At 36.3% G+C, this 27,281-nt stretch overlaps 2 protein-coding genes across 3 annotated transcripts in view; both read left to right on the top strand.

Annotated features, from left to right (window-relative positions):
• Positions 1-27,281, top strand: part of LOC143353574 (putative fatty acyl-CoA reductase CG5065) — a 170,181-nt gene that overhangs the window by 135,411 nt on the left and 7,489 nt on the right. Inside the window, exon 2 of the mRNA XM_076787010.1 lies at positions 23,268-23,310. The gene's annotated coding sequence lies outside the window, so the exon portion shown is untranslated. The remainder of the gene's footprint in view (positions 1-23,267; positions 23,311-27,281) is intronic.
• Positions 220-15,798, top strand: LOC143353577 (putative fatty acyl-CoA reductase CG5065). 2 transcript variants are annotated; one of them, XM_076787016.1, is made up of 7 exons: positions 220-777; positions 3,530-3,738; positions 10,756-10,995; positions 11,441-11,705; positions 13,145-13,447; positions 14,265-14,472; positions 14,578-15,798. In XM_076787016.1, exons 2-7 carry the CDS (start codon positions 3,541-3,543, stop codon positions 14,879-14,881), a joined length of 1,518 nt encoding a protein of 505 aa, XP_076643131.1. In that variant the 5' UTR covers positions 220-777; positions 3,530-3,540; the 3' UTR covers positions 14,882-15,798. The 2 variants fall into 2 exon arrangements, with proteins under 2 accessions (XP_076643131.1, XP_076643132.1); XM_076787017.1 differs by having other exon boundaries at positions 220-773.

The following is a 27,281-nucleotide window of genomic DNA, read 5'->3' on the forward strand; positions in this document are numbered from 1 at the left end:
TTTCACTGTACCAAAACATTTGTTAGGTGGGTCCCTGAGTACCTGAGCGTCGATAGACTCTCGTCAACAACGGAGCGCCATCGCTTGCGGAGCTGGCGAATTGGCGGCCGCGACTAACGGTAACAATTGCGCTGAAAGTAATGTTTCCACTCGTGCTCGCGCAATGCCCATCGGATCAAGATAGAAACCGGACGCGCGTGACGAGTGAGCGAGGCTCGCGTCCCGACTCACGGTAGCCGAGCACAAGGGAACGACCCTGAGTTCCTCGACGGCAAAGACAATGACTCCCGGCAGCACATCTCGCCGCGCACTAGCCGCTGGACAAGTATAAAAATGACCTCGACGGGGATAAAGTGTTCACCGATCGCGCCTAGACGCTCAGTCGGTGTTCGGGATACCTTCGTTATAGTTCGCTGAAGGGATTTCCCCCGCGGTTTGCTCGTTCCTCTCGCGATCCAGCGTGATTAATATAGCTAGTCGGTCGGAAACAGGCGCGCGTTTGCTTATCGGGTACCGACGAGAGAGTCCCGAGGCGATCGTGGAACGTCCGAGATCATTGTCCGAGAGCATCGTCCGGAGAGCACATCGTCCTTGGGATCTTGCCCCGTTTTGCGGTCGACGTCGACTTAGGGGCAGTCGTCTAGTGTCGCACGATCAGTGTGCCCAGTGAAGTTAGAGGATCGAGAACCGATCCAACGTTTCTCTCTGCGAGTCTCCAGTGCGTTCGCAGTCTCGGTACGGGCCCCTTCATTCATCGCTAAGCTGATCCTTACGTAGGTACAGTATATTCGATCTCAATGGGTCGGGTTCTTACTTCACGAATCCCGATGGTCCTTGGTCTGTGACACTTGTCCAAGCTGGATATGGTTTTCGTTAATGATCGCGATTAGGGACACGCTAAGACAGCCGAAGCTGGCTGCTGACTGATTAGAATGTGGTATTTGACTATGTACACGTCGTCGGGACTGTGATTTAGCGTGATTAGTTTGCGAATGTTGTCGAGTGTTTCGATCGAGATGTACTGTTACTGTTCACTGGTTTATCTTGTAATGTTTTAAGGTAGAAAAGTGATCTTCGAGGTCCTATCTTCGGTTTTCATTCAAATGTTCATCGCTAAAACTATCAAGCACTGAACGTGACTGATGCGTGGTATATTGCTTTATAGGAATCACAAGATGGTGTTTAGTAATCTAAATACTGATATAGTCGTCGCGAATGACATTCCGATGCAACATTAAACAACAAAAGAAGAAGAAAATTGTGTTTGTAATAAAATATTTTTGTAATTCGAATATTTGTGAAAGGAAGAAAACAGAAGCAAGTCATTTTTATCTGTCCTGTAGTTCTTGCGTGAATTTTACTTTGATTGATGTGATTGTAGTGTATATTTTTTGTATGAGTGAAGAAAAACATTGAAGATAATATCATGCGATGTTCGGCCAAAATGGGGTGGTAAACGAACACACTATTCGTTGATGGCAGAGAAAACTCAAACATGGACGCAAACATTACAGAAATTTGAAATTCGCTGACAAAATGTGTTGGTCGCAGGTGAATTGATAATCATTGAGTACTGTCTCACAATGGCTTGTGTTATGCTTGTTGATTCTTGACATTGCAAAAATATAAATGTTAAATATTAGACATTACAATTGTTGATTACAGTTATTTGTAAATATAATATGAATTATGATGACGAATAGATCTTTCAATCATGCTAAATATTACTTTTAAGTTGCACACAAGTGCTGTTTACAGTTATTTGAAAATTTCAAAAAAAGTATCGAGTGCATTTAAAGGTTGACTACTCACAACGGAACGCTGCACCGTGAATCGTGTCAATTATGTCGTCGCCGAAAGTGAAATTTACCGTAACTCTTAATGGATATGGCGACCGAGCACTCGGGGAATTCATTTTCGCTTTCTCACGGCTTGCAATATTGCATGAAAAACGAAAACACAGTTTTACGACAGTGAAACTGTTTCTTTCGAAGCATGCTTAAAATGATCATTTTATTTACGGAAAAACTGTCTTTAATTTTAAGAGTATTGTGTTAAAAAATTGAATTGAATTGGTTTCGAATTGAATATATTTTTCATAAACAAATATAAGAAGCTTTTGAAATTTAAGTATCTACGTGTACCTTTATAATTACCTTTTTAACTGACCAATGAGCTAATGTATGTATACAAAGTGTTCAAACTCGTTTTTCCGTATTTCAAATATTTAGGCTCGTGTACGCAGACACCTGTGACTAAACGTATTTACCTATGTGTAATTGTGATATGTCATGCTTCGCACGCATAACACGCCAAATTTATGAATTTTCATACTGGAAAGACAATCCTGCTCTTGTTACATAATTTCATAAATTCAGAGTGATCAATAATTCCTGCAGAAGTAGGCCAACTGAAATAGTGCATATTTGATCACGGACTAATGACTTCTGACTTGCTGAATCATCAAGTAACTATTTTTAAAGCAGAAGTTGCAAATCTGTTCGAAGCCAATTGCACATTTTTTTATTTTATTTATCGTTGTAATCAATGATATAAGGAAAGTATTGCTTAGCACTTCGGGAAAATAATTGCAACATACAAAGCATAAATTTTCCAAACTGCGTCGTAGTTTTGTTATTGAATGAATAGCAACGCCCATGGTTTAATAATACGGAAAGGCTCTGCTTGCTGAATACATTCACAGCCATTGTGGTTATCGGTGATCGTCAGTAAGTTTTTTGTTTGTACGATTTGCTGGATGATTGGCAGGATGATAAGTATGGTACCGTAGTTTTACTATTTTTTTTTCAATATAATGCCATAAGCCTGCCAAAATAAGCTTAAAAGATCAAACAATAGACATTTTATATCGCCCCAAGAAATATACAAATTATATGCCAAATATAGAGTTGAAAGTCAAGAAACGTTGCGTAGCTAAAAAAAAGTCCTCCGTGAGTGCAGTGACTATAAATAGGATGTAAATTAACGGATCGCCATTTTCAGCTTGCGTTACTGAAGAATTATGGGTTTTAATATAAATGATTAATAATGTTTAGCACAATGAATTAATTCTGAATACATGTATCAACGATAATATTACATAATATCTTTACCATATTTGTACATTCTCGAAAGTTTATACATATATTGTTAAATATATTTAATTAACTTTAAAACTATACATCATTGTTCTTACATAAATTAATTTGATTTTGGTTTATGTTCAGTGTTGAATTCTTATCTTTTAATAACTACATACATTTAATATCTTACTAATAACTACATCAGTGAAATGATAAATTCTTAAATTCCGTGATGAATTCAAAATTAAAATTAATTACAAATTCAAATTTGGACACCGTTCTATTCTCACGTACTTACAAAATTGTCAATATTGTATTAAGTAGTTCTGAGAATGCAAATAGTGATAAATAGCAATGCATGAGATAATCGAAGGATTACTTAGAACTTCTCATCTGTCATTCGTTTTCGTATCACCTGGTTTAATTTTTCACGACGTTTGATCCAGCATTTCCAAAAATGGCGAGTATGGAACCTCAATCAATATCGGAGTGGTTCGATGGACGAAATGTTTTCATCACCGGGGGCACTGGTTATATGGGAAAGGTTCTAATTTACAAGTTGCTGGTCAGTTGCCACAACATTGGAAAAATTTACGTGTTGATCAGAAAGAAGAAAGATCAGGACCCGCAGACGAGGTTGGTGCATATGATGCAGGTAAGAAAAATCTTTCACTTGTGAACTGAAAGTCCGCAAAGTGTACCAATATTATCGTAAAAATATAAAAATAATGTAAACAAATATAAATATAAAATTATAATATTATAAAAATAACATCATCAGTGGGTGTTGACGACCACCATTTTAACAAAGATAGAAAGTCAACAATGAATTTTTCTTGCTCCTAAAGTAACATTTTTATGACTTAATGTCTAATGAATTATACATTCCTATTTTGTATATTTAAAGAAATTTAACTATGAAGATTTAGTAGTATTTCTCGCAAACAATATTTTACAGACGTTACTTGTTTCAATGTCTGATAGTAAATTTACGCATGAACGTATTACGCATTTACATTTTCCCTAAATTGTTAAAAAAAAACTCTAAATGGGCAGTCGTGTCTGAATCGTGCTGACCGTTTATTGCCCTGCGCTCTTCAAATGTGCAAATGTCACCGCCTAAAGGCAAAATTATACTAATTCTAAGAATTTACATCAAAACCCACCGTGGCAGGCAATAACAGACCTCAAACTAAACCTAAGAAGAAACCATGATTATACGTCTACATGTGCATCGCACATCCACCATACACGCTCAGAGAAACTTGTTTCATTTTTTCCCTGAGTCATGCTGGAATAAACCGAACGGTGTTCCTTGAAAAATTCGTTCTCATGGGAGAGCTGAAAGATGCTTTCAAAATTTATTCACTGTTTATTACCTTCGAGTGTGACAACGCGTTCATCATACCATCACTTTATTATAATACAATTCGTTTTGCGAAATTGAATGTGTTTCCATGGGGAAATACATAGTGATTATCATCGACATCGCGAAAGTGTGAACAAACAACGCGATATTTAGAAAATCCATAAAGTATAAAATTGTGCAGATTTTTGTAGACGACCATGCAGATTGTACCTCGAAACAACTAATGGCGACAAACGTGCATTTTGTTTACGTTTATTTGGCAACATCTTCGATATTCCCCGACACTCCACTCAAGGGAAGGTGGAAAAATCCTGAAATAAAAAATCCACGAATTTATAGCCTTGTGACATCCTTTTTACCACGAAACGTTTCATCAGATAGTAAACGAGCCTTCGTCGCGAGCAAGAAATGCTGCGATTTAAGCTACAGATCAGATTTTGCGATTTTAAATTCAGATTCGCGAACTATTACACATGAACTGGCGTCAAAATATGCAACAGATTTATCGTTAGAACGAACCGGATACCATTCACGGTTCTAAGTTCGTACCGACCAACCTGTCTCCCTCGATCATGTCCCGACGATACTTCACGACCGCCGCGCCGTGTTGTAAATACGAAAATTTCTTATGAAATACGTAATATGAATTTTCTATTTACACAAATCCTCGAAATGTAAATCTAATGGTGCCTCTTAAGTGGTAATAACCTTCTGGGCCGGAGGCACGCAATCACCTCGTGTCGATATACCGGGGACCATAATAGATTCTTGGATTCCCCTGTCGCTGACCTTGACGTCGTCAATTTATCTTCCTTCGTTATCGGTTCTTCTATCCTTCGAAAATCGGCCTGCGTTTCCCATTAATTTTTGTTAGTCTTTGGACGAATGTGCACCGTCAGTGACATTTGGAGTCGCTCACAGCAATCATCGATTTCTTGGTATCATGCTAAGATTAAAAAGACAATTTGGCTTATTCATTCAGGTGTCGTTCAGAACCCAAATCACTGGATTCACCATTTTGTACCGAAATGCCTCAATCGTTTATGTAAAATACTCGGCAAATTCATAACTGATTACCCCTTTACATTCAATGGATTTCTAGTAAACATCTACTTACTGTCACTTACTTGTTATTAGATGTTATTAGACTTGTGCAAATATTTCTACATAAAAGTTAGTAGGTCAAACAGCATGAAAACAGTTGTTGCAGACTGATCTAAATCACATTTCGTCCGATGAATTGAAAATTAATTCAAATTATTTCGAAGGAATACACTGTACATTCTTTTTTCGAATAAGTCTATCACTAAACAAGAAATAAAAAATATTTTACTTTAAACTTTGCTAAAATCTTTTGCAGAAGTCCAGCTGATTCATGTTTATTATGCAATTTTCTTAGATTCCTAAATTGTTGATATTAACTGCTTGCTAAAGTATTCATGTTTATTATGCAATTTTCTTAGATTCCTAAATTGTTGATATTAACTGCTTGCTAAAGTATTTAGATAGCACTTGAATCACTATATCTAGAAAAGATCAAAGTCGAGTTCGTTGAAAAAATGTTCTCACACCTCGCTGAAAAGTGCATTCTATGTCCTTATGTCCGCATCCGTTAGAAACAAGAATGTCACAGGAAAATTGCAGAAAGAAACAATTTCTTGTGGGAAAATCCCCTTTTTCACTAGGTTTTTTTCCAGCAAATCGATTATAATCTTTTTTTTCTCATTGTATTTTTTCTGTCACACCCGGAAAACTTCTGTGTATAATTAAATTACAAAATTAATCACGGCCGCGGCAATCAATTGTAATGACATTCCTATAAATAATTAGCGTAGTTACGGAACAAGCATTCAGTCATGTTATTTGTTATAATTAGACTGCGGATCTTTATGCCAAATAAAGATTGTCTGCTTCGACTACAAGAAATAGAAACTAAGTAGAATATTATTTCTTCATTTGCTAATTTTAATAGATGAGAAATAGTATATTGACATTTGAAATTTTTTAAAATTTCCTACAATTTCAAATTTTATCTACTCAACTTTATTAGAAATGCATAAAGATCCGCAGTCTATTTATAATGGAATATCAACTGTCTTCTGTGTACTCGAAGGTAAATTATGGTGCACAACGTAAGTTTGTTTTTAAAAATTTCGTCTAATGAAAGGAAAAAACAAGAAATGAAAGTATATACTGTAAAAAATTTTTAGAACTGCTTGCTCTGACAACAGAATATTAGTGGAGATTTGTGCATTTATAAAACATACAAATAATAATAAAATAAATGGAAAAACAAATTTTATAAACTTGCGAGTACGTTTTCATTTGAATTTTAATCGTCTAAGATTTTCAGCTGAAAATATGAAATTTTGCATAGTTTCTGCATTCATTGAATAGGATAAGAGACCCAATTACTGTGGGGGTGCCAGTTACTGTGTTTATATTAATTACACTTATTTTGAAAGCATAATGAATACTAAAAAAGTGATATTAAATTTCTTTCATTAAAATCAGTAATTGCCACAGTAATTGGGTTCCTTACCCTATGTATACGGAAATGTATGTTTGCATAAACGTGTACAGTTTAGCTGTCAGATTGCAAGTTACGGTACCTATGTTTAGTGGTACACTGTACACATATTACGATACTAATATTCATATTGTGATGCTAGTGATGACATAAACACTGGGAATTCAGTGAAAAGATTTCATAAATTACATCTTGCGTACAACAATGGCCACTCTCGCGATGTCGCAAAGAAACGCAGCCGCAGAACTTCGAGTATCGATACGACCAAACCAAAAATCGTGAATACCTTTTCATTATTATCTTTATATAAACATTTCTTTTTCTTTTCAATGGAAACTTCGATGTTCCAGCATTTCGTACACAAAATATTAAATCAACTAGTCTGGCATTTGGTATATGCTTTCATCATACTTTTAATCGTGTTAGTCAAAGCTTTTCAGTATTATTTACAATACTTACAAAATACTAAAAATTACTAAATTATAATTAAACATCTGACTTAGAAAAATCCAATTGGGTCTCATTTTATAGACTCATAATTACTGTTGGAGTCCTGCAATATCATTTTTTGAGAAATGATGACTATTGACATCGAAACGTTCGATTTGATTTCAGTTTTCGAAACTTTTTGTGGTTAAACAAGAAATACACAGCTTATCTTGTTTAAATGATAGAATGACTATTTCCCAACGTATAGTTTAAAATTCAAGTTGATCGATGCAATATCTTGTTTCCTGATCTTGTCAGCAGGAACTAATATCTTGTTTCTTAATAACAAAAAATCCTTTAATACTGAGTGAAAGGACTTTGTAACATTCTCTTGTGGTTTTCATACCTTAATAGCGGCCATTCGCGTTAAATAAATACTTTATTTTTCATTCAAGGTACTAATGAATCTCTTTCTCTTTAAATATAGCATTTAATTTGAAATATCTAATATTCAAGAATAAAACTGAGAGGAAATTAAATTTCTCAATTTGTTTATAATTATTTACGCTCTGTTGTAATGTATCATTGAATTTTATATGTCACAAAATTTTTACTTTCAAGTTAATTAATTTAACTTCACTGTGTAATAATTTCTTAAGATTGCAGTGTCGTTTATTTGCAATTTCCTGATTTGTAGAATTAGCAAACATCTGTAAACATTTAATCTGCTCCGTTTAATCGTTGAATCTTTTTACAAATAAAATGGCACTTAATTTGGAAGCCTAACATGCTGGCAAGGAAAAGATCTGGATTGTTATTCGTTTTTCGCAAAATTATAGACACGGATATTCTTCGCACATGGAACAAATGATGCAAAGTATGAATCTCAAGTACATACCGCACGAGTGACTTCAACGCGTGGTTACGGTACTATCGTGCTACTTTGTCTGCTATCACGGTCGCGAAGCATCGAGTTGCAATTCTGAAGACATGATGTTAGAATTCATTTAATAACCATTTAACATTCCACGAAGTTAGAATTCCCAGTGGAGATGATAAACAGGGAAAGCCAGAAGGATGTTACGTGCGAGTCTATTATAAGTTTGCTAGATACGCTATGTTCCGTAGTTTTTCACTCTTTATAATTCTTTTTTATAGTTATCCTATGCTCACAAATTTTCAATACAACATATTTACTTGAATTTATTGTTATCTCGCTGGTCCCTATTTGCAAGTCTTTCTGAAATATTTTTAGCAACTTATATTATTACTTCGTGTTCACAGTACTGTCATTTTTATCTTCGTAATTATGATAAATAAGGATATAATTGTAATCAGCGGAAATAATAAATTATTGTACGAATTAAAGGCAAAAAGTTACAGATTATGATGGCTAATTTTAAGTCGCTCGTATCAGGAAGTAAATAGAAGGAACTAGAATTTTATACGCACGCCTTCACTCGTGCACAAACAAGGTCTTCGATGAGTAACAATGTGAGGCTGCCTAGAATAAAGCAGAGAACGATCTTTCTCCTCGCAACCCATTCAAATCAGAGATTTGTTTAAAACACAAATGTTACATGTAAATGTAACAGTTATCAAAACGATGAAACAGAAATGGGAAAGAGCAAAGAAATATTGTAAAAGGTGTCTATAGAAAAACAGTATCAATTTGACAAAATGAAACAAGATTAAATATCAAGAATTCGTCGATTGAAGTATGAATTTCTAATGGCTCTTACCAATAGATTACGGATTTTATGCATTTGTGACAAGAATGAGCGGATGTAATTTAAAACTGTGAGAACGTTAGGACATTAGGTTATGTTCAATCTATTAAAATTGTTATGGATAGAAAGAAATTTTTGTACGGTTTCCGTGTCCTGTGATCGACGCAAAAAATTTGTACTTTGCATAAAGATCCGCAGCCTACTTATCAAGGTCCGTTCAAGGTCTGTCTGAAATGATTCAAGTCTGATTTTTCAAGGAGAAGTTTCAATTCAGTACTTATTACTTCATCGATGCATAAAATAGTTATTTTATATGCAATAACGATTTTGGTCTCGTGATCTGTGGTGCATTTCTTTTGTCGAACGACGCGACGCGTATTGCAAAACACGTAAAGCCGAGCGAACATTCGTCAACAAAGGTGAAGAATTTATTTACTTACGTCAGTCAATTCGAGAAGTCACGATTCGTAACGCGTCCACGAGCGCGAGTGAAGGGGACGTTAATGGTAAAGGTATGCAACCGATAATTTCACCATGTTCCGTTTCCAAGTGTCACTGAAAATCACTAGGGAACAGGTGTCGTTCTCTGTGAGAGAAGCACAGCCACGCTTGCCTACAAATTGTTAAATCGCGTCGTTGCCAATCGACAAAATGCTCCCTTCCGTTTCACTCGAAATTAGTCGCCTAACTTTTACTTTCTTTACAGCGGGATTCTACCTAGCATAGAGGACCGCGTAGGTGAAATCGTCGGAAAAACTGTAGACCCCTTTTTGCCCGATCTTTCTCTAGTAGGCGACTTCTTCGACAGGTCAGATTTTCATCATGATTTCTTCCCGTGAATCGAACGCTCACGTTCCATATTAGGAACGGCAGACTGCTTTGCAACGAGCCTGAAAAGGTCTCGACTTCATCTTTCTTCTTCCCAACGATGTGCCTCATAAACGTGTCTAACATATTCGGTTTCCAGTGAAACGACTGAGAAATCTGTTTTTCAGAATCCTCTTATTTTTGAGCGCCCATTTCAATTCGGACTTTAAGGAAAAGATGTCTTTTGTTGATTAGAAAATTGTTCGAGGTGGAAATAATATGAAAATACTATCCATTTTCATTGAAATTAAGTACATTTTTCTACCTGAAATATAAAAGTACCTTCCTGTTCTTTTAACGTTTATTGATGTTAGAGAGCTGATCTCCCGGTTGGAAGAAATTGATAAATAAATAATCCTACTAAAATGAATTGTTTACTTTCAATCGACTGGAGTATGATCTAGCATACATAGATTTATAGTGCATTGGAAGATATGCTCATCAACAAATGCGTCCACGTTCCAAGGATTAATCAGCCCATTTGTTTAAAGCCTAACTAACGAACTGTGGTCATTTACTTCCACGCTGTTTATGGTAATAACAAGAACAATTATGAATTGTGTACAAACATACTCTTTGACCCGTTTATCAACATTTTTTAACTTCGCTGTGCACGTTTTGTAGCGTTTTCTTGCATTGTTCACGCCGCGAGAAGTAATACATCACGGCCATTATTACGGCGATTATGCGTGTAACGCCGTCACTTTTGCTTCCAGCAGAGTAGTACAAATAAATTAATTTTTTCAGCAAGAACCATTCAAGGGGATTAAAGAGAAGTATCCGGAGAGGCTGAAGAAGATAATATTGATTCCTGGCGACACCACAGTGGAAGATCTCGCGTTATCGACTGCTGATAAGGAACGAATGCTTCAGGATGTCAGCGTTATCTTTCACATGGCGGCAAATGTGAAATTTGACTTGACATTGAAGGTTGCCGTGCAGATAAATACAGTGGGCACCAAGAATGTTCTGGACCTTGCAAAACAAGTAGGTATTATTTCCAATCTTTCCAATTACGGGATCACATACCTTTGAACGTTTGAAAACTAAGGGACATTTAATAATTTGTCTACCCGATAAGTTCTACCGTAGTGGGGATAGTTCTGGGACAATTATAGGCTAGATATTTCGGACGTTTATCGAGCAGAGACAGTAAATAGAAAAGTAAAACAGTTAGTTAGTTACAATGATAGATTCAATCTTAAATACATTCTTAAATACTTTCAATTTGACCGACTAACTTTTTCAATAAAATTCGCAGTCTAATCGATACTCTTTCGTTTGTGTCGTTTACGACGCACCTAAACAGCAATATAAAAGTTGAATGCATCTGACATTTCCCAGGCAAACGCCCGGTTGCTTAATCGAAGGAAAATTCGAAGTTAACGGTCGGTGGACGAAGGATGGGGAGTAATTAAAATGTTTTCCACAGATGTCGAAGTTGGACGTATTCATTCACGTTTCGACGACGTACTGCCAGTGCATGGAACGCGTGCTCGAGGAAAGAAATTATCCAGCTTCCGTGGGGCCGGAGATAGTGATAGACATGGTAAACAATCTGAAGGACGATGTCCTCCTCGCGATGACGCCGAAACTATTGGAAGGTCAGCCGAACACATATGCCTTCACCAAAGCACTCAGCGAAGATTTGGTGCAAAGGTGCGGTCTACGAGTCGGCATTGTCAGACCTTCGATAGGTAAACTTTCTTTTTTGCAACGCTAGAACCACTGCCACGAGTTCGTTGACCTCTCATCGCGATATCCACCTCGGTATTTTAACATTTCTCGTATCGAACATAAAATAATAACGCAATTAACGTTTCTCGGTATGCTGGTTTGCTCATATTTTACAATCTTTTATATTTTGCAGTTTATTTGTCATTATTAAACTGTCGATTTTACGCATTTATGACCAACCAAACATTAAAATTGTAAAGATTAAATTAACATGGTCAAAAGAAGATATACATGTTTGTTTATCGTCTGCTTGTAAAGATTGCCTGAAAAAGTTTTTATTTTGCATGAAGATACAGTTTTATTATTATTGGACTCTTGTTATTGTGTAGAAACTACGAACGGCGTTATGAAAATTAGAAGCGAGAAGTCTAGTTGTTTTAATGTAGTTGGATGAGTATGCAAAAGTCGTGAGAAAATTTTCCTGAACCATTGGCGTCGCGTCTGGTATGCCGCATTATGCACAAATAAAATCGCAGCGGATACGAAATATGTTGACACGTAACGGTAATGACTGGCTAATGCACTGTATTGTGCACTAACGAAAAATGTGCAATTCATTCGAATGATTAATGCTAGAGAAGCTATGGACTGTACTAGGTATACAGCGGTTTATTTATGATATCTTTCCAAGACGTGAGCGATAATAAATGATTCTTTCGAAATATTTTAGACGGTAGAATTAACATGGTGTTTTGTTACTTATGGGCTCTAAGAGCGTCCTCATTTCTCTTTTTGGAATTAAGGCCTGGCCCCTCACAGATTTACGCGTCCTTTCTAATGCGTTTTATGATTGATGTTCTCGAATAGACCGTGTATCACAAATTTCCAGTTTTGAATGCTGCAGGCCGTGGACTATTATCCATTATTTATTATCAAGTATTTGGATACTTTCTCCATAAAATGTAGGATGCATGGGTTTTAATAAAATCTTTTCAATGCATAGCCGGATACATTTGAAACAAAATGTATTAGGAATAGTAGTTGTAATACTTTTGTTTAAATAAGATAATTTTACTTCTTTGTAGGATTTATGTATACCCATATATTTTATACTAAATCTTGTATATGATAACGCGGTGGGGCAAGTTGATGCGTCTTACATCTGTCAAATAATAAGGAGGAAAGTTCAAAGCATATTTTAGCCTACTTTTTGTTTTACCCAGTTGATTCAAACAATTGTATAAATGAAAAACTGAAAATGTATCAACTTGTCCCGGTCTCCCCTACACTATCGCGCTGTCACCTGTCTTCAGCATTGTTTCTTCACGAAGTCCCTTTCACCCTCTCGACCTCGTTGCGCCTGTGTCCATAATTTTTTTTTTTTTCGAACGGACGTGAAATGTCAGATACGGTTTTGCAGCGTCATGATTCCCCTTTAATCGACGTTCTCAAATTTCAGTTCTTCCGTCAGTGAAGGAACCGATGACTGGTTGGGTGGACAACATAAACGGACCAACCGGTCTGATGATCGCGGCCGGCAAAGGCGTATTGAGGACCATGCTGATGAACGAGAAAATGTGGTTACGCGTGATACCCTGCGACATGGCGATCAATGCTACCATAGCACTAGCGTGGAAGATAGGAATCGAAAAACCAGTGGAACCGATCTACATGAACGTGACCACCGGGCCCGAGAACGCGATCTCATGGGGTAGCGTTCTCGATATCGGGAGGAAATTAACCATGAAGTACCCGTTCACAGGTTGTTATTAGTATAAACTTTGCTAATATCGTATCCCGCGAAATTCGTTAAAAAAGAAATGTCGACACGACAGTCTACAAACGCGATAATCATACAAATGCCCAATACAACATACAATTGCCTAATTCTTTTTGCCACAGCCAGTAGATTGTTTTGAGTAAATAAAAATAGATTATTGTACGATATTTTTTTCAGCGAAATCATAAGTTTGATATTGTAAACGGAAGAATTAATTATATACTATCGTCATGTTTTTCAAAAGAGAACACCTGAAATACGCTGATAGTCATAATACCTGTCCACTCCACTGCTACTAATTTAGGCCTGCAACATAGAAGTGGAGTGGACGTTTATTATGACTACGAGCGTATTATGTATATGCATCTTGTATATTAATTAGACTGCGAACTTTATGCTTCAACCTGAAATACTAAAATGATTAAGAGAATTTAGAAACATAGACACACTATGTTCAACTGATTATAATTATTAATGAAAGGAAGAACTTTTTACTCTCCTGTTGCTTGAAATTTCGCATAAAAATCCGCAGTCTAATAATAATAATTGAATCATATGCACTGTGCGCTTATAAAAATATAATGCACTTCATGAAATTTTGTATGCCTGATTAAATTATCTAAAGAAGAGAGTATAGCAATTATCATATTTTTTATTTATATGTTGCACATTTAATTGAATGAAATTGTGTTGTAAAATTTCACCAGTTTGCAATATTTTTTCTTTTATCAGAATGATATTCGCATAATATAAGTAATGTAATGTTAAATAATGTAATTAACGTTGACAATTTTGTTAGGTATTCTCTGGTATCCAGGTGGATCCCCAACCACTTCAAAATTCTATCATTGGATACGTCTAATACTTTTCCAGTTGATACCGGCATATTTCCTAGACGCTGTGATCGTTTTATCTGGAAACAAACCGTTTCTGGTACGCGTACAACAAAAACTCAGTGCCGGACTCGAAATCGTACAATATTACACAACAAAACAATGGGACTTCCGGTAAACAAAATACTATGCTACTTAAATACGTTCAGCAATTTATGAAATCACGAACAACTGGCAAGTTTCCGTAACATATTTGACTCACGTATATATGATTTTCAGGAATGATCGCGTAAGGCAATTGCAATACGAACTGAACACTTCGGACAGAGACAAGTTCTTAATGGACCCGATAAGCTTCAAATGGGAACAATATTTAGTAGATTACATTTTAGGCGCTAGACAACATTACTTAAAAGACGATCCGTCGACATTGCCGCGGGCACGAAAAGTCATCAAGTACTTGTACTACGCGGACTGGTTCGTTAAAATTGTTATGACGCTGTTGTTCTCGTGGTTCGTTTATTCTTGGATAAGCCCGGCCAGGGAACTCACGACTACGACGTTCGAAATTAATGAAATTTAGCTCGATTGTTAAATAATATGCTGACTTTACCTCACGGTAATATTTCTCTAGGAATACGTCACGTGTACCTCCTAATCTCCCTCTCTGATCCTTGTTCTCGACATTCGAACGAAAATTGCATTTGGTAATTATATTTATGCATTGTAAATTCGATGCTTTCACGGCCTGGAATGTATTCACGAGAAGTGGCTTTCGGGAGAGAGCCGTGTCCAAAAGGAATTTGTTCCCAACGTTTCGCCATCATTGCAGCTGGCTTCATCAGGGGTGAAGACACTCTGATACTGGCGAGTGTCAAGGAAAACTGTGCTTATATAGGGCTGGTCAATGTTCCGGAACGGTGATGAATTCTTTTTGGACACGGCTCTCTTCCGAAAGCCACTTCCCGAATGCAATTTTTGTTGTTTGTAAATGAACAACAACTTCACGAGGACAGGGTCATGAATTAATATATACACCTAATAAAAAATGCGTTTGTATCTTTGGGGAGATTGAATCTTTTGAGATTAGATCTTTGGATAATTGCGTGTGCTACAAAAAATCAGTAACTCAATAGTAAATAATGTTTCAAGATAATGTGTACGTATACCGTGTGCTTGTTGCCACGATTTTTATGGAGTGTAAACCATAGTCATGGTGTCCTCCATTGTCATGGTGTTGTATACACTTATTATTTAGCGTGAAATGAACTTTTTTTAACGATTTCTTCACCTCCAAAGTACATAAATTAGTTGCAGGCCGTCTGTCTTCTTCAGAGAGGCCGACACTGTTTTAATGATCATAAGAATGTTGACTTTTCGCGCGACGCAACCTGTGTGATAAGCGATTACTAAGATGTAATATTATATAAATGTGTTGACTAAGTGAGTATATATGAGTGCGTTTAGTAATATACTGATCAATAAAAATGATAAGACAGACATATTGCTCATTTATTTGAAATGTAATAGCACTTTCAATGGGTGTTATTGTTTTAAACGATTATAACATGCTTTTTCCCGAATATTGTAAACTATAACAATGTTTTAACGCGGATTTAAAAAAAAAGTTAAATATCCAATTAAGTCACAATTTACTATTTTACTGTAGCGTGTTACAAACTAATTCTTCACCATTAATTAATTCACCATTTTTAATCGTTTATAACCCATAAACCATTCAATCAATTTCGATGAAATTTTCAGTATGTATTTTTGTAAATTTGTATGTAAATTTTCGTCACAAGCACAAATAAAAAATTGTCAAAAACAACTTTTTCAATTTTTTTTCGTGATTCAGACTAATAATTCACAGAAAAACTGAGGCATACACAGTGAGTACGCAATGCCCGAGGCAATTATTATAAAATCATCAAAAGACTTGCAACATTCATGCATTTTCACAGTTTTCGGCTAATGGGAAAGGGCAACAAAGACAGTCTGGCAGGCGCCTGTCACGTCAATTCTAGCCATAGGAATTTAAATAATACTTAATTATACAAATCAATCAAGCATCACGTCATCGCACACTGACATTTCGAAATTTCGAAATCGTAGACACTCGCTCGTACACGCACACGGTCCCGCGAATTTTCAGTGTAAATCTAATTCTCGTGTCGACGTGTAAACATTTGAAATGGCGCGACGCTTATAGTGAAAGAAAGTTGATCGCCTTGGGGTACAAACAATATTTTGCCAATAATAACCTACGCGTTAGTAATCTAAATGAACTATATATATTCCTTTCGAGATTATACGTATAAAATTAGGGTATTTTGGGCGTTGTTTGGTTATTTTTACTTCACTGAGTACTTCCACTATCTGATTTACCGTAAAAGGTAAAACTTATCATAGCGATCAGTAGACTGCGGATCTTATGGATTTATGACAAAAGAAAATTAGATTAAATTCTAGCCGATAATTGTCCCTGGCCAGATCCTTGTTTTGTACTTTATTGAGATCAACGTCGATCCTCTTATTGAAAATTCGAATTTAGGTGGAACATTTGTTATTTCGGGTCCAAATAGACCCCGCAATCCGAGGGTTAAGCATATCGTATTTGTACCGGCGAGAACTGTGCGTCAGAGACCCAAAAGTCGAACTCTTTGCTATACTTTCACGACATGTCCTTAAAATACGCAGTTCCCTTACCAACGCGGTCGCGTTGCGTAAAAGAAAAATTAGAAAGGGAAGCAGATGTCAAGAGCTCCTAAAGAGTAGTAGTTTGCGAGCGTGTCCCATTGATGGACACGTCTCGCCGATGACTTTAGATAATTCGTTTGACCGAGGTATGCCCACGGGAAAAATTCTTCTCTTTTAAAAGAGGTCTCCAAGTTGTCGATCTTTAACCCCGGCCATACTTGTGTTACTCTTGTTAGCATGACCAGACACCGGTCCAAAATCCGGCGATTATAAGCTAACAACTTGGTACAACTTCCTTTTAGGCAGAGGCCTAGGCATATTTAAATAAGACACTATTTTACACATTACCTACAGGTGATCATTTCATAATTTTTGAAAGTCCATGGCGTATGGGTAAGGACATTTTAATGAATCTACCAAGTCACCCCTATTATTATGTAACAGAAGATTTTTTTTTAATTATTGAAGATCTTATTAATAGGTTTCCAGTAGACAAAGTGTTATTAAGATTTATTTTACTTCTTAGTTTCATATACAGGAGCAAGTGAAAATATCTCTTTAATGCAATTTGGCATAATATTTCTCGTCAAATATGTTAGGAGTTATTATTTGAAATAATATTCTTTTTAGAATATGCCAGAAGTAATTATTTCAGTTAATATTTTATGGCCCTAAACTCATTCTACGATCTATAAACATGTGATATTAAAAAAATATTATAAATTTACTTCCTCGTTAAAGTGCACAGAATTATTTATACAATTGTGAATATAGGTGAAGATCTCGTTAATTCTTTCACCGTGGATTGCTGTGCCAATGAGAACCGATTTTTCAGTAATACAACTACTTTTACTCAACTAGTAAAGAATTGCTCAACTTTGTTTGTCGAAAGGTTGTGTTGGAAATATTAGTGAGACGTACTTCCCGTACTTCGCCTAATGTAGTTAGGCTTGCTGCAAAGCTATCAAACGACGGGTACTTTTCCGTTCTTCAATTTCACCGACTGTTAGCGGCGTTATAAAATTGACAAACCTCTGCGAAGTCTTAGATGTTCGCCCGTACGTATTGTTGACAGTAGGCGTTTAGTATACGCGAATTTCATGAAAGTTCGAACACGCCATTGGACTGTTTGAGTTTGTTCAATGGAGAAATGTACTAATTGGCGGTTTCCGAAATCAAATAATGGGTCTCGCGTGACCACGGCTCTTAACCGTGTGCAGAACCACACGGTATCCTAGGATGTCGCAATCGCATGGTTCTACGTTCTCTCGCTCGGGGGTACGGGCGCGTTTCATACTCTTTCGCCTAAGCACTCTCGTTTTCACTCTCACTTTCTCGCTTTGGCTTTCGGTATTAGAACTATTGCTCGCCTAGCGCTCCCAAATCTGCAAAAAACTTGGTCACAAGGTTACCCACAATTTCGCCCAGAACCGATTCCCCATTTTTCATCATATTTTATCATATTTTTTATCATATAGATGTCAACATATAATTTTTACATTCTGTAATTGTGGTAATATTAAGCGGGTCGAAATGTGAACGGGTCAGATCGATTGGTAAAACGCGGCAGGCGTTAACAAGCTGCAATTAAAATTTTAAAAAATTTTATAAAGACAGAAACATCTGCTAATCACAAGCTGCACGACCCGCAAAGTTGCACGAGGTAGAACAAGGTAGAACGTTCTAATCAAATGCCAACAACTTGTTAATAATACTGAATGGCATACTCCCCGTTCAGTGTAATAATTTGCTGATTTCGGACGGTACTGTCAACAAACAATTTTAATGGGATAGGTGTATTTCTATCAATTTCAAAGGTTACAACATGCCTAAATATTTATCCAGGATGTAATAGGATTATTTTAAAAAATGCACATGATATATTACCGTCCATAATACTCAGGCTTAAAAGCATTTCTTAGTACTTAACAATTTAAATGTTTACTGGGTGACCCAAAAATGTTGTACTTCCTTCAAAGGGGTAATTCGGGCGGCGGAGAACATTTTCGCAAAGGAAAAAGTTTCTTCAAATGATCTCAGGAATCATGCCTTTCAAGTAAGTACAATATTATAAAAGAATTTTAAATATTTTTCTTGGACAATGCAAAATATCATTGAACCTCCATTATATGAACGTCCCGTAAACTATAAACACTGTTTTATGAACCCTGTATTTTCTATTACAGTACTATACATACATAAATAATAAATACTTTGTTTAAATATTTGCTTTCGCAAACTCAAGTCTACACAATTACTCATTGCCGGTGTGAAATTAGCACATTGGAATGTGAAAAATGTAATATATTTAAAAAAAATTTGAACGTGGGGAACGCGCGATAAATCTGTCAGAAAAATATGGTGTTGCGAAGCACAAAAAATGTTCATAATTAAATGTAAATCTCGAGTGAAGGAACTACACCTGACCCATAAACTTTCACAGACATTAAGAAACTATGTTGAACCAAAAAGTGTAGTAAATCTCCCGTTAATTCTCGTCAAGAACAAAGGTTAACGAAGTGATACAGATAGTGAGCACAGATAGAATCAAGTGGTTTGAACATTTTCTCGACAGACCTGGCAAGAAAGTAAAAATTGCGTCACTGGATAGAGGTCGAGTTGCCTCGACTCTCGGTTACATCCTGGTAAGAACAAAACATTTACAGAGACGCTTCGACGGGTTTTCACGGTTATCTGATTCTTTCGGAGAACTCTGCGTCCACGTTGTTCTCGTGAAATTGAATATTCGATCATTTAGGATCTGTTTACTGTTCCACCCATCGATTCGACGTAGCAAATGTAATGAGAACGCGACCGTGAAAACAACAGTGCATCGATCAAATGAATCAAACGTCTACCTTCATAACTATTCGTACGTTTCACGTTGAAAAAATATTCATCAGCGACAAAGTAAAATGCAACGTTAAAGCTGCACGTTGTATACAGTGGACGACCAAATTGATCAGTTTACATTGAGACGATAAATGTTTCAATTAACATTTACAGCGGATCCGAAAAGTATTTGAACATAAAATCTCTGATTCTCGAGGAATTGACAATATTTAACCCTCCGTATGCTATGCCGGAGTCATTCGTGACCCGTCACGGTAGCGGTGGAGATAAGGTCGAGCGATCACCAATATGTACAATTTTATTCCGATATAAGACGACGCTGTTTATTTCGAAATAAGAAAATCACTATAGTAGGTATATTATTTTATATTTGCGTAGCCACTCTCATCCGAAATACGGCGGAAGCCGGTCCCGAGCCATCGTCTTATATCGGAATAAAACTTCTTACTTATTATACACTTTCATTATACATTGTTATGTATATTGCACCGTATTATACAGTGACTTCATATACATATGCATATGAATCTTAATGGTGGAATATCTGTGTTATTGAACACATTTGTAGTATTCTACGAATTAAAGATGTCACTATGTTGAAAGATGTCGCGTATTGTAATGAGAATTCATGGTGGTCACGATTCTTGGAAACAAATTATGTTAATACATTCGACATAATAAACTTGTATAAATGTCATATGTGTCCATAAAAACTTTACTAAGTGTCCATGAAATGTTACGACAGAGGCAAAAAAGAAACAATAACACAATCATTTTATTCTTAACTGAAATAATACACTTTCAATAATGTCACCTATATTTGTAATAGAATAGTCAATAATATTAATGACTAACATTTTGTTGGTATAAAAATTCGTACCCTTTGTTACAAAACGTATAAATTAATTTCGTATCAACACTTTCTATTTACTAAAATAATAAAATAATAATGATACTAATTTAGAAAGACCTTCAACATTAATTTACTTAATATTATTTCGTGAAAATAATATTTTTATTACAATTACGGTGTCACGTCAGCGATTTAAATCTTTCTGAAGCATTTCTTTCGCAACATTTTTTCAGAGAATTATAACAGCCTGCAGACATAAAATTATAATTTAAATTTTTCTACTTTTAGAACTTGATTTACGAGACCGGTTCTCAATGCTTAATCAGATTCGGCGGCATGCATAATGAAGACGTTTATCCTCTATTTATAGACAAAATTCTCATTTGCTATGAATGAAATTCTTTCCGGTTGCCACTGCTGTTCTGGTTGCCAAATCATTTCGAAATGGCTCCGACTATAACGAGAACTAGCCAGTCTTTTTCTGATTCAGCGAAATTGTCACACGCTTGACATATTAAATTTCAAGAAACTGTCGGGCCTCGATCAATCTTTTGTAAACGATCGAATAAAGTCCGCAGAAGGTTAGATGAAATTACATGGTCGTTGAACACATTTTTGAAAATAGAATCCCCCATTTGTAATGCAAATTTAAACACCATATTACTTTTAAAACTATCCTATTACAAAAACATCAGAGTTTTGGTACGGACATTGGTCTCTCATTCGAATCGCATGTAAAAGTTGCAAATGCAATTAATCAGAAATCAAATTGTGCAGATAATAATATTAAAATTGTTCATTGTCAAATATAAGCCCCCAAGGTATTACGCACAATAAATCAGTATAACTTAGTTAACGAGACTGAAAAAGAAGAGTTAAAATTTATAGCAGAATTGTTTTTCTCCAATTCTTAAAAGTACAGTAAAGTTTTGATCTAAGCCGAATGGAGCTACGCGATCTTAGAAAGTTCGCCTAACCCCTCCGAAGCTGCTTCCGTCACCGAGCAGTGTAAACATGCAAGTGTCGGGTATATCGGTGTGAACCACTACGAATCCAATTACAAACTTCTTTATTTTTCATTATTTTTTTATGGGACTTTCGCCTACTTATTTGTGGCACTCTTCAGATTAAAATGCCACTGAACACGATATAACTTGAACCCTCTTCCGTGCGGTCCGTGTTTACACGCGCAGTATTTTTCTACGTTGAAGAAAATGATAGCCTTACACGATCTACATATGTTACAGCTCGGAGCCAAGGATTGGGCTTCGATTCGTTCTTTTTACAAAGATCAACTTTATATTGCCATAAATTGTTACTTCGCGCAACTGTGAAATTGCAGGAACATCATCGATACGAATATTCCAAACACAGAAAACGTATGAACAAGTTCTGCAAAATTAGTCGTACGTGACTCGCCGAGGATCTCGTATGTATTACAAATATCAAATTGTGTAACTCTTGACAGCGAGAAATAGAGTCGGACAACTAAAATTATGCAATCCTGCAAAGGACCGTTCGTTTTTTGCAATCATACCGTGAGACGCTTTTGCGGGATATTTTTTTTTTTTTTCTAGATCACGAGGGATTGCGAACAGCCGGACCAGTGTTCTGTAGTTGCTCAAGTTTCATTTTGTCACGCACACCTTTCTCGGCAGCCGTTTACAAGGATGCATAAATTATTTAAACATTTTGATTACCATCAAATACCAGTCAATACCAGTCAATACCAGTCATATACCAGTTAATATTATTATGAGCAACAATTTTAGTGGAACAAACAGGTAATATGTATATTGCAGATTTCACTGTCAAATATAGGTTGTTGCGTATGAAACAAGTGGATTAGGTTGTTGCACATTGAACAGAATAACGCAATAATAAAATTCGATACATTTTAAAGCTCGAAGCCGCTGCTTTCGCAGACCATCGCCAATGATATTTCCAGGATATTCGTGCATGATACAGCGGGTGAAAACCGGGGACACGTTTGTGCAGTTCCTCCAGAGACAAAGGACCAAGTGGAGTAACTCAATGTCGGGGTGGTTATGTAACTTCTATAGACATTTCGCGTAATGCTGTTGCTTCATGCGAGCCGGCAGGTAGCGTGAACAGGTGGGGGGAAAGTTGGGCTAGAAGAAACGATTACTAGGCTGCATCGGGCGACGATGATCGTCTAGGGAAATATTAGGCCATAGCAAATGCTTTCCCAGTCTGCAACTCGGGCTCGCCGGCAGCGTAAGAACGATCATCGGCTCTAGCCGGTCACTGTGTCCAGCAGTCGCGCTTTCGTTTCGTTCGCCGATCGTTCACGGTGATACGCGGGTTCGGATAAAACGCGAACTGAAGCACACCCGTTCTTGCATTTCGACAATTTTTCCCAGTCGTCGACCACCTCGTTCCCGACGAACGATTATTATTTTAATCGTACGCGGCCCGACGCGATCCACTGCGTGTTTCGCATCGATTCAGTGCGTCCGAATACCGTCCACGTGTTCGGCAATCGGTATTCCTCGCTGTTGCTGCGAACATCGTTTCAAGAACCTCGACACAGGCGTCGGTGCTTAGGCAAAGGTCGCCTGACATAAACGTGCTTCCTCGTTATCGTAAGTAACAACATCGGGGCTAACGTATGCGCTCGGACGAGCATTCATCCCCTTGCTGTTTATTTCTTGTGATTCGAATTTCTATATGGACAACGACAAAGTTGATTTTCATGAGATTAGTAACTAGGTTTTATGCATTTATGACAAAAAAATGAGTAGGCAAAGGGATTACTGTGGGGGTGCCAATTGATGTGCCTATATTAACAATACTTATTTTTAAAGCGTAATGATTATTAAAAGAGAGATATTAAATCTTTTTCATTAAAATCAGTGAATATGTATGTTATTGTGCTTTAAAAATAAGTGTAATTAATATAGGTAGAGTAATTGGTACCCCCCACAGTAATCGGGTCCCTTACCCTAGCTGTTATTTAAAACAGTACAAACGTTAGAATAATTGGAAAATACTAAGAAAATATTAAGAAAGAGAATCAATTTCTATTTCACTTCAGTTTCTCGCAATTCAGATATTTATAACACACATATTTAATAGATTCTGTTCGAAATGTTAGTCACGAGTCCGGCTCGATGTTATAGTGTAAGCTGTTGATCAGATTCGTCATGATTACACTGCAGATTTTATTTACGATAAAAATGTATAGGTGAAATACGAGACTGTGGAGATATTCGAAGTATTTAATATTCAGAACATATATTTTCGAGTATGTCTCCGATGCTAAACTTTCTCAAGCAGGCAATAGTTGGACGTAATAACAACCATGGTTGTATGCTGTGTAACGGAATGATTCAACGTGTAGCGTTTTCATTGCACAGATTTTACACTGCGATAATTGCACCGCATAGTTTCTAGCAGTTCTCACCGAAAATATACTTCTTGTCATTTCAGTATCGATTATCTGCTATTGATCATTCATTACCGTGTACCGGGAGTCGAGTACCAAATACAAAATGGAAAATTTGAAATATTAGATTAAAAGTAACAAATTATTGTAATAATTGTGGAGGATAGTCTACGAATCGATAACTTGCGATATTTGAACTATTTCTGATGATTTAAACAACAAATTTTTTAACTGATTGATATTAAATGAGGAACTTATAGATATAAGAAGAATATTGAAAAATATCATTCTTCTCGAGAAACCGGAATTGTTTTGTACTTTTTAAACAGCAATGAATTTAACATGTCGTGTCGAGTACAGAATGTTGAATATCGAAAGCAAGTCAAATAAAACTGAAATATGATAATGAAGATCAAATATTATTTTTTATGTGTGATGGGTAGTCAGCATAGAGTACCAAAGATCAGAGATGTAATTCATGCAAATGTGAAATATTACCATACACGAAATGAGCGAGGCTGAATAGGGAAAGCTGTTTGACTACCGGTCTCAATTGCAAAGGTCTTTTTAAATTTGTTAAGTTATGCTTTCGTCGTTCTAGTTTCTTTGTCGATCCGTAGTTGCGTCCCCCGTGGTCGTAAAAAGTTGCGACCCGCGCGCGAAATACATATTTGCTCGACCATAATATTGATTCCTTCAAGTTAATTTCATTTCCCGAAAAAAGATAACTACGCTCATTACTTCGACTGGTATACTCACAATTAATTAGTGTCGTAACTAAGGACCTCGTTAATGTTCATCCTAAATGCATTTCAAGTCCTGAGAAAGTGGTCCAAAATCAAATTGTATTATGTTCTTACTTCACACTGAAATATTAAATTTAACATCAAGCTAATGTTAGAAATTATAAATAGACCGCAAATCTTAATGCCAAATAAAAAACCGCAGCTGCTGCAAGAAACAGAAACCAAAGAGAAATTGCATTTCATATTTAATAATTTTCATAAATTGGAAGTAACGAAAATTCTTTTCACCATGTTACATTTTCTCTAATCATTTGTGTGGCTCATTTTCAAATCTTATTCAATTCATTTCAATTACGATTAAAATGAAACTGCTTTATGAAAGTATTTCATACCTCTTACGCATCGTATAGGTTCCTCTAGAATTTTATGTTACATAGCTGTTTACGATTATGCAATATTTTTGAAATTATTTATTCAAAAACTTTCACGTGAAGTAAATGCATCATATTCCATAGAGATGGCGGAAGTTTTAAAAATGGATAACGTTAATGTCGGTTTAACTAAATTGTTAACCGGTTTTATGCTTTCCATCATATTACTGTGGGGGTGCCAATTACTGTGCCCACATTAATTATACTAATTTTTTAAAGTATAATGAATATTAAAAGAGAGATGTTAAATATTTTTCATTAAAATCAATATACGTTATATATCTCTTTTTTAATATTCATTGTGCTTTAAAAATAAGTATAATTAGTATAGGCACAATAATACCCCCACAGTAACTGGGTCCCTTACCCTAAGTACTGAATAATAAAGTTTTATCATTTCGATGGGATTGCTAGGAAAGAGTGTTTAACTTTATATAAAAATTTATATGAACTAAGTGGTTAGCCTTCACATGCAAATTGCAGGTTCTTGTTTAAAAAAAAAAGGCGGAAGTCTCACATGGCGCATCTCGCACAATTTTATCTCATTGCAATATAATCTATATAGATAAAAAATAGTCGCATTAATTTTTCCTTTTTCATTCAACTATTGTTTAAACGTAAAACGCGGCGATGAAAAGTTTAAATGTCAAACACAATGAAACACAATGACAATGTAACAATACGAAGGTATGACGTTGAACGTCTTCGTAGATCACGCACAATCATTGCAAAGGAAAACACTACAAATACCGAAAGGTCAAAACAACAAGTTTGCAACATCCAAGAGAAGTAGAAAAAGTGCGTTTGTTTATTCATATCGTGCGATGGGTTTGTGTAGATGACTCAAAGTGCTTGCAGAAGCATATTAACTATTATTACCTCACCTGGTGTTTACACTGTTACTCTACGGACAACTCTCGAATAACACGGGTGATCGAGTTACACAGAAATTCGCATAACAGAATCAAAATTTGACCAACCCTCAAATAAGACGGTACTTCAATGAAACTATTTTTCAAATTTCAACAACGTTAACAGTTTCTCGCATTTGTTTCTCGAGAACAAAGCCGCGTAGGTACCTTCATCCAAAATACGACGAAAGCCGGTCCCGAGCCATCGTCTTATATCGGAATAAAACTGTAATTAGTGAAATATATCGGCGTGGGTCAGAAATGACCCAGGCATAGGCGTGGAACTCGCAGGAGTCCAAAGTTTAACCGTGTTTATTCGAAGGTTGCCTGTGTTCTATCAAACTGAGACTTCAGTTTAGACTTCCTATTTACTATTACGTAAAATTGACTGTTTAACATTCGAAGACTTTTGTACGTTACTGTACAGGGTGTACTGTACCGATTACTTTCGATTTGAGAAGCACGTCACGTAGAATTCAGCAAAGTTCACGAGGAACGGTCGCATTCTGCATGCACGTGCAGCTCTACACAACGATCTTCCGCGTTGATCTCCAACATGCAAAACCAGTTGATCGTCGTATTTGTCTTTTTTTTTTTGTACGAATACTGTCGAGCATCGGACCGTGTACCGCATATAAACAGGATCGAAGGGAGAAAAATCGCTGTTCTTACGCACGGTGTATCCGAAACATTTGCCGGTTGACGCAATTCGCGAAGCCAATCATAGATCATCACGTCGCGAGGTATCGATCTTATTTATTAGTCTCGAAGAATACGTAACGCGTTTAAACGATACAGATCGGACCGATGCAAAAATAACTGCGATTTTAAACTAACTTTCAAGCGATGTGTGCTATCGAGAAAAGGACCCGGTCTTCGTAGATTCCCGATAAGGTAGAGAGACTACATTACCGTCAAAACATGGTTTTACGTGCCTCGAGTTTTCGTCCTTATATCAGAATATTTTGTCGCTGGTAAAGGGCTCATTCGAAAGAGGAAGGTTCAAGCTGAGATTATTAATGCTGAGATTATTAATTAAAAAGTCACGTGACTATTCCGGAGATCCGTCGGGTTCGCGTG

Source organism: Halictus rubicundus, chromosome 4, assembly GCF_050948215.1.
Source record: "Halictus rubicundus isolate RS-2024b chromosome 4, iyHalRubi1_principal, whole genome shotgun sequence".
NCBI classification, from domain to species: domain Eukaryota; kingdom Metazoa; phylum Arthropoda; class Insecta; order Hymenoptera; family Halictidae; genus Halictus; species Halictus rubicundus.

What these genes read in the sequence shown, in the direction of transcription:
- LOC143353577 (XM_076787016.1), top strand. Translation starts at nt 3,541, where the DNA reads ATGGCGAGTATGGAACCTCAATCAATATCGGAGTGGTTCGATGGACGA. An exon ending in GGTTGGTGCATATGATGCAG is followed by an intron (nt 3,739 to 10,755) that starts GTAAGAAAAATC and finishes TAATTTTTTCAG; the next exon opens with CAAGAACCATTCAAGGGGAT. An exon ending in CATGAAGTACCCGTTCACAG is followed by an intron (nt 13,448 to 14,264) that starts GTTGTTATTAGT and finishes CAATTTTGTTAG; the next exon opens with GTATTCTCTGGTATCCAGGT.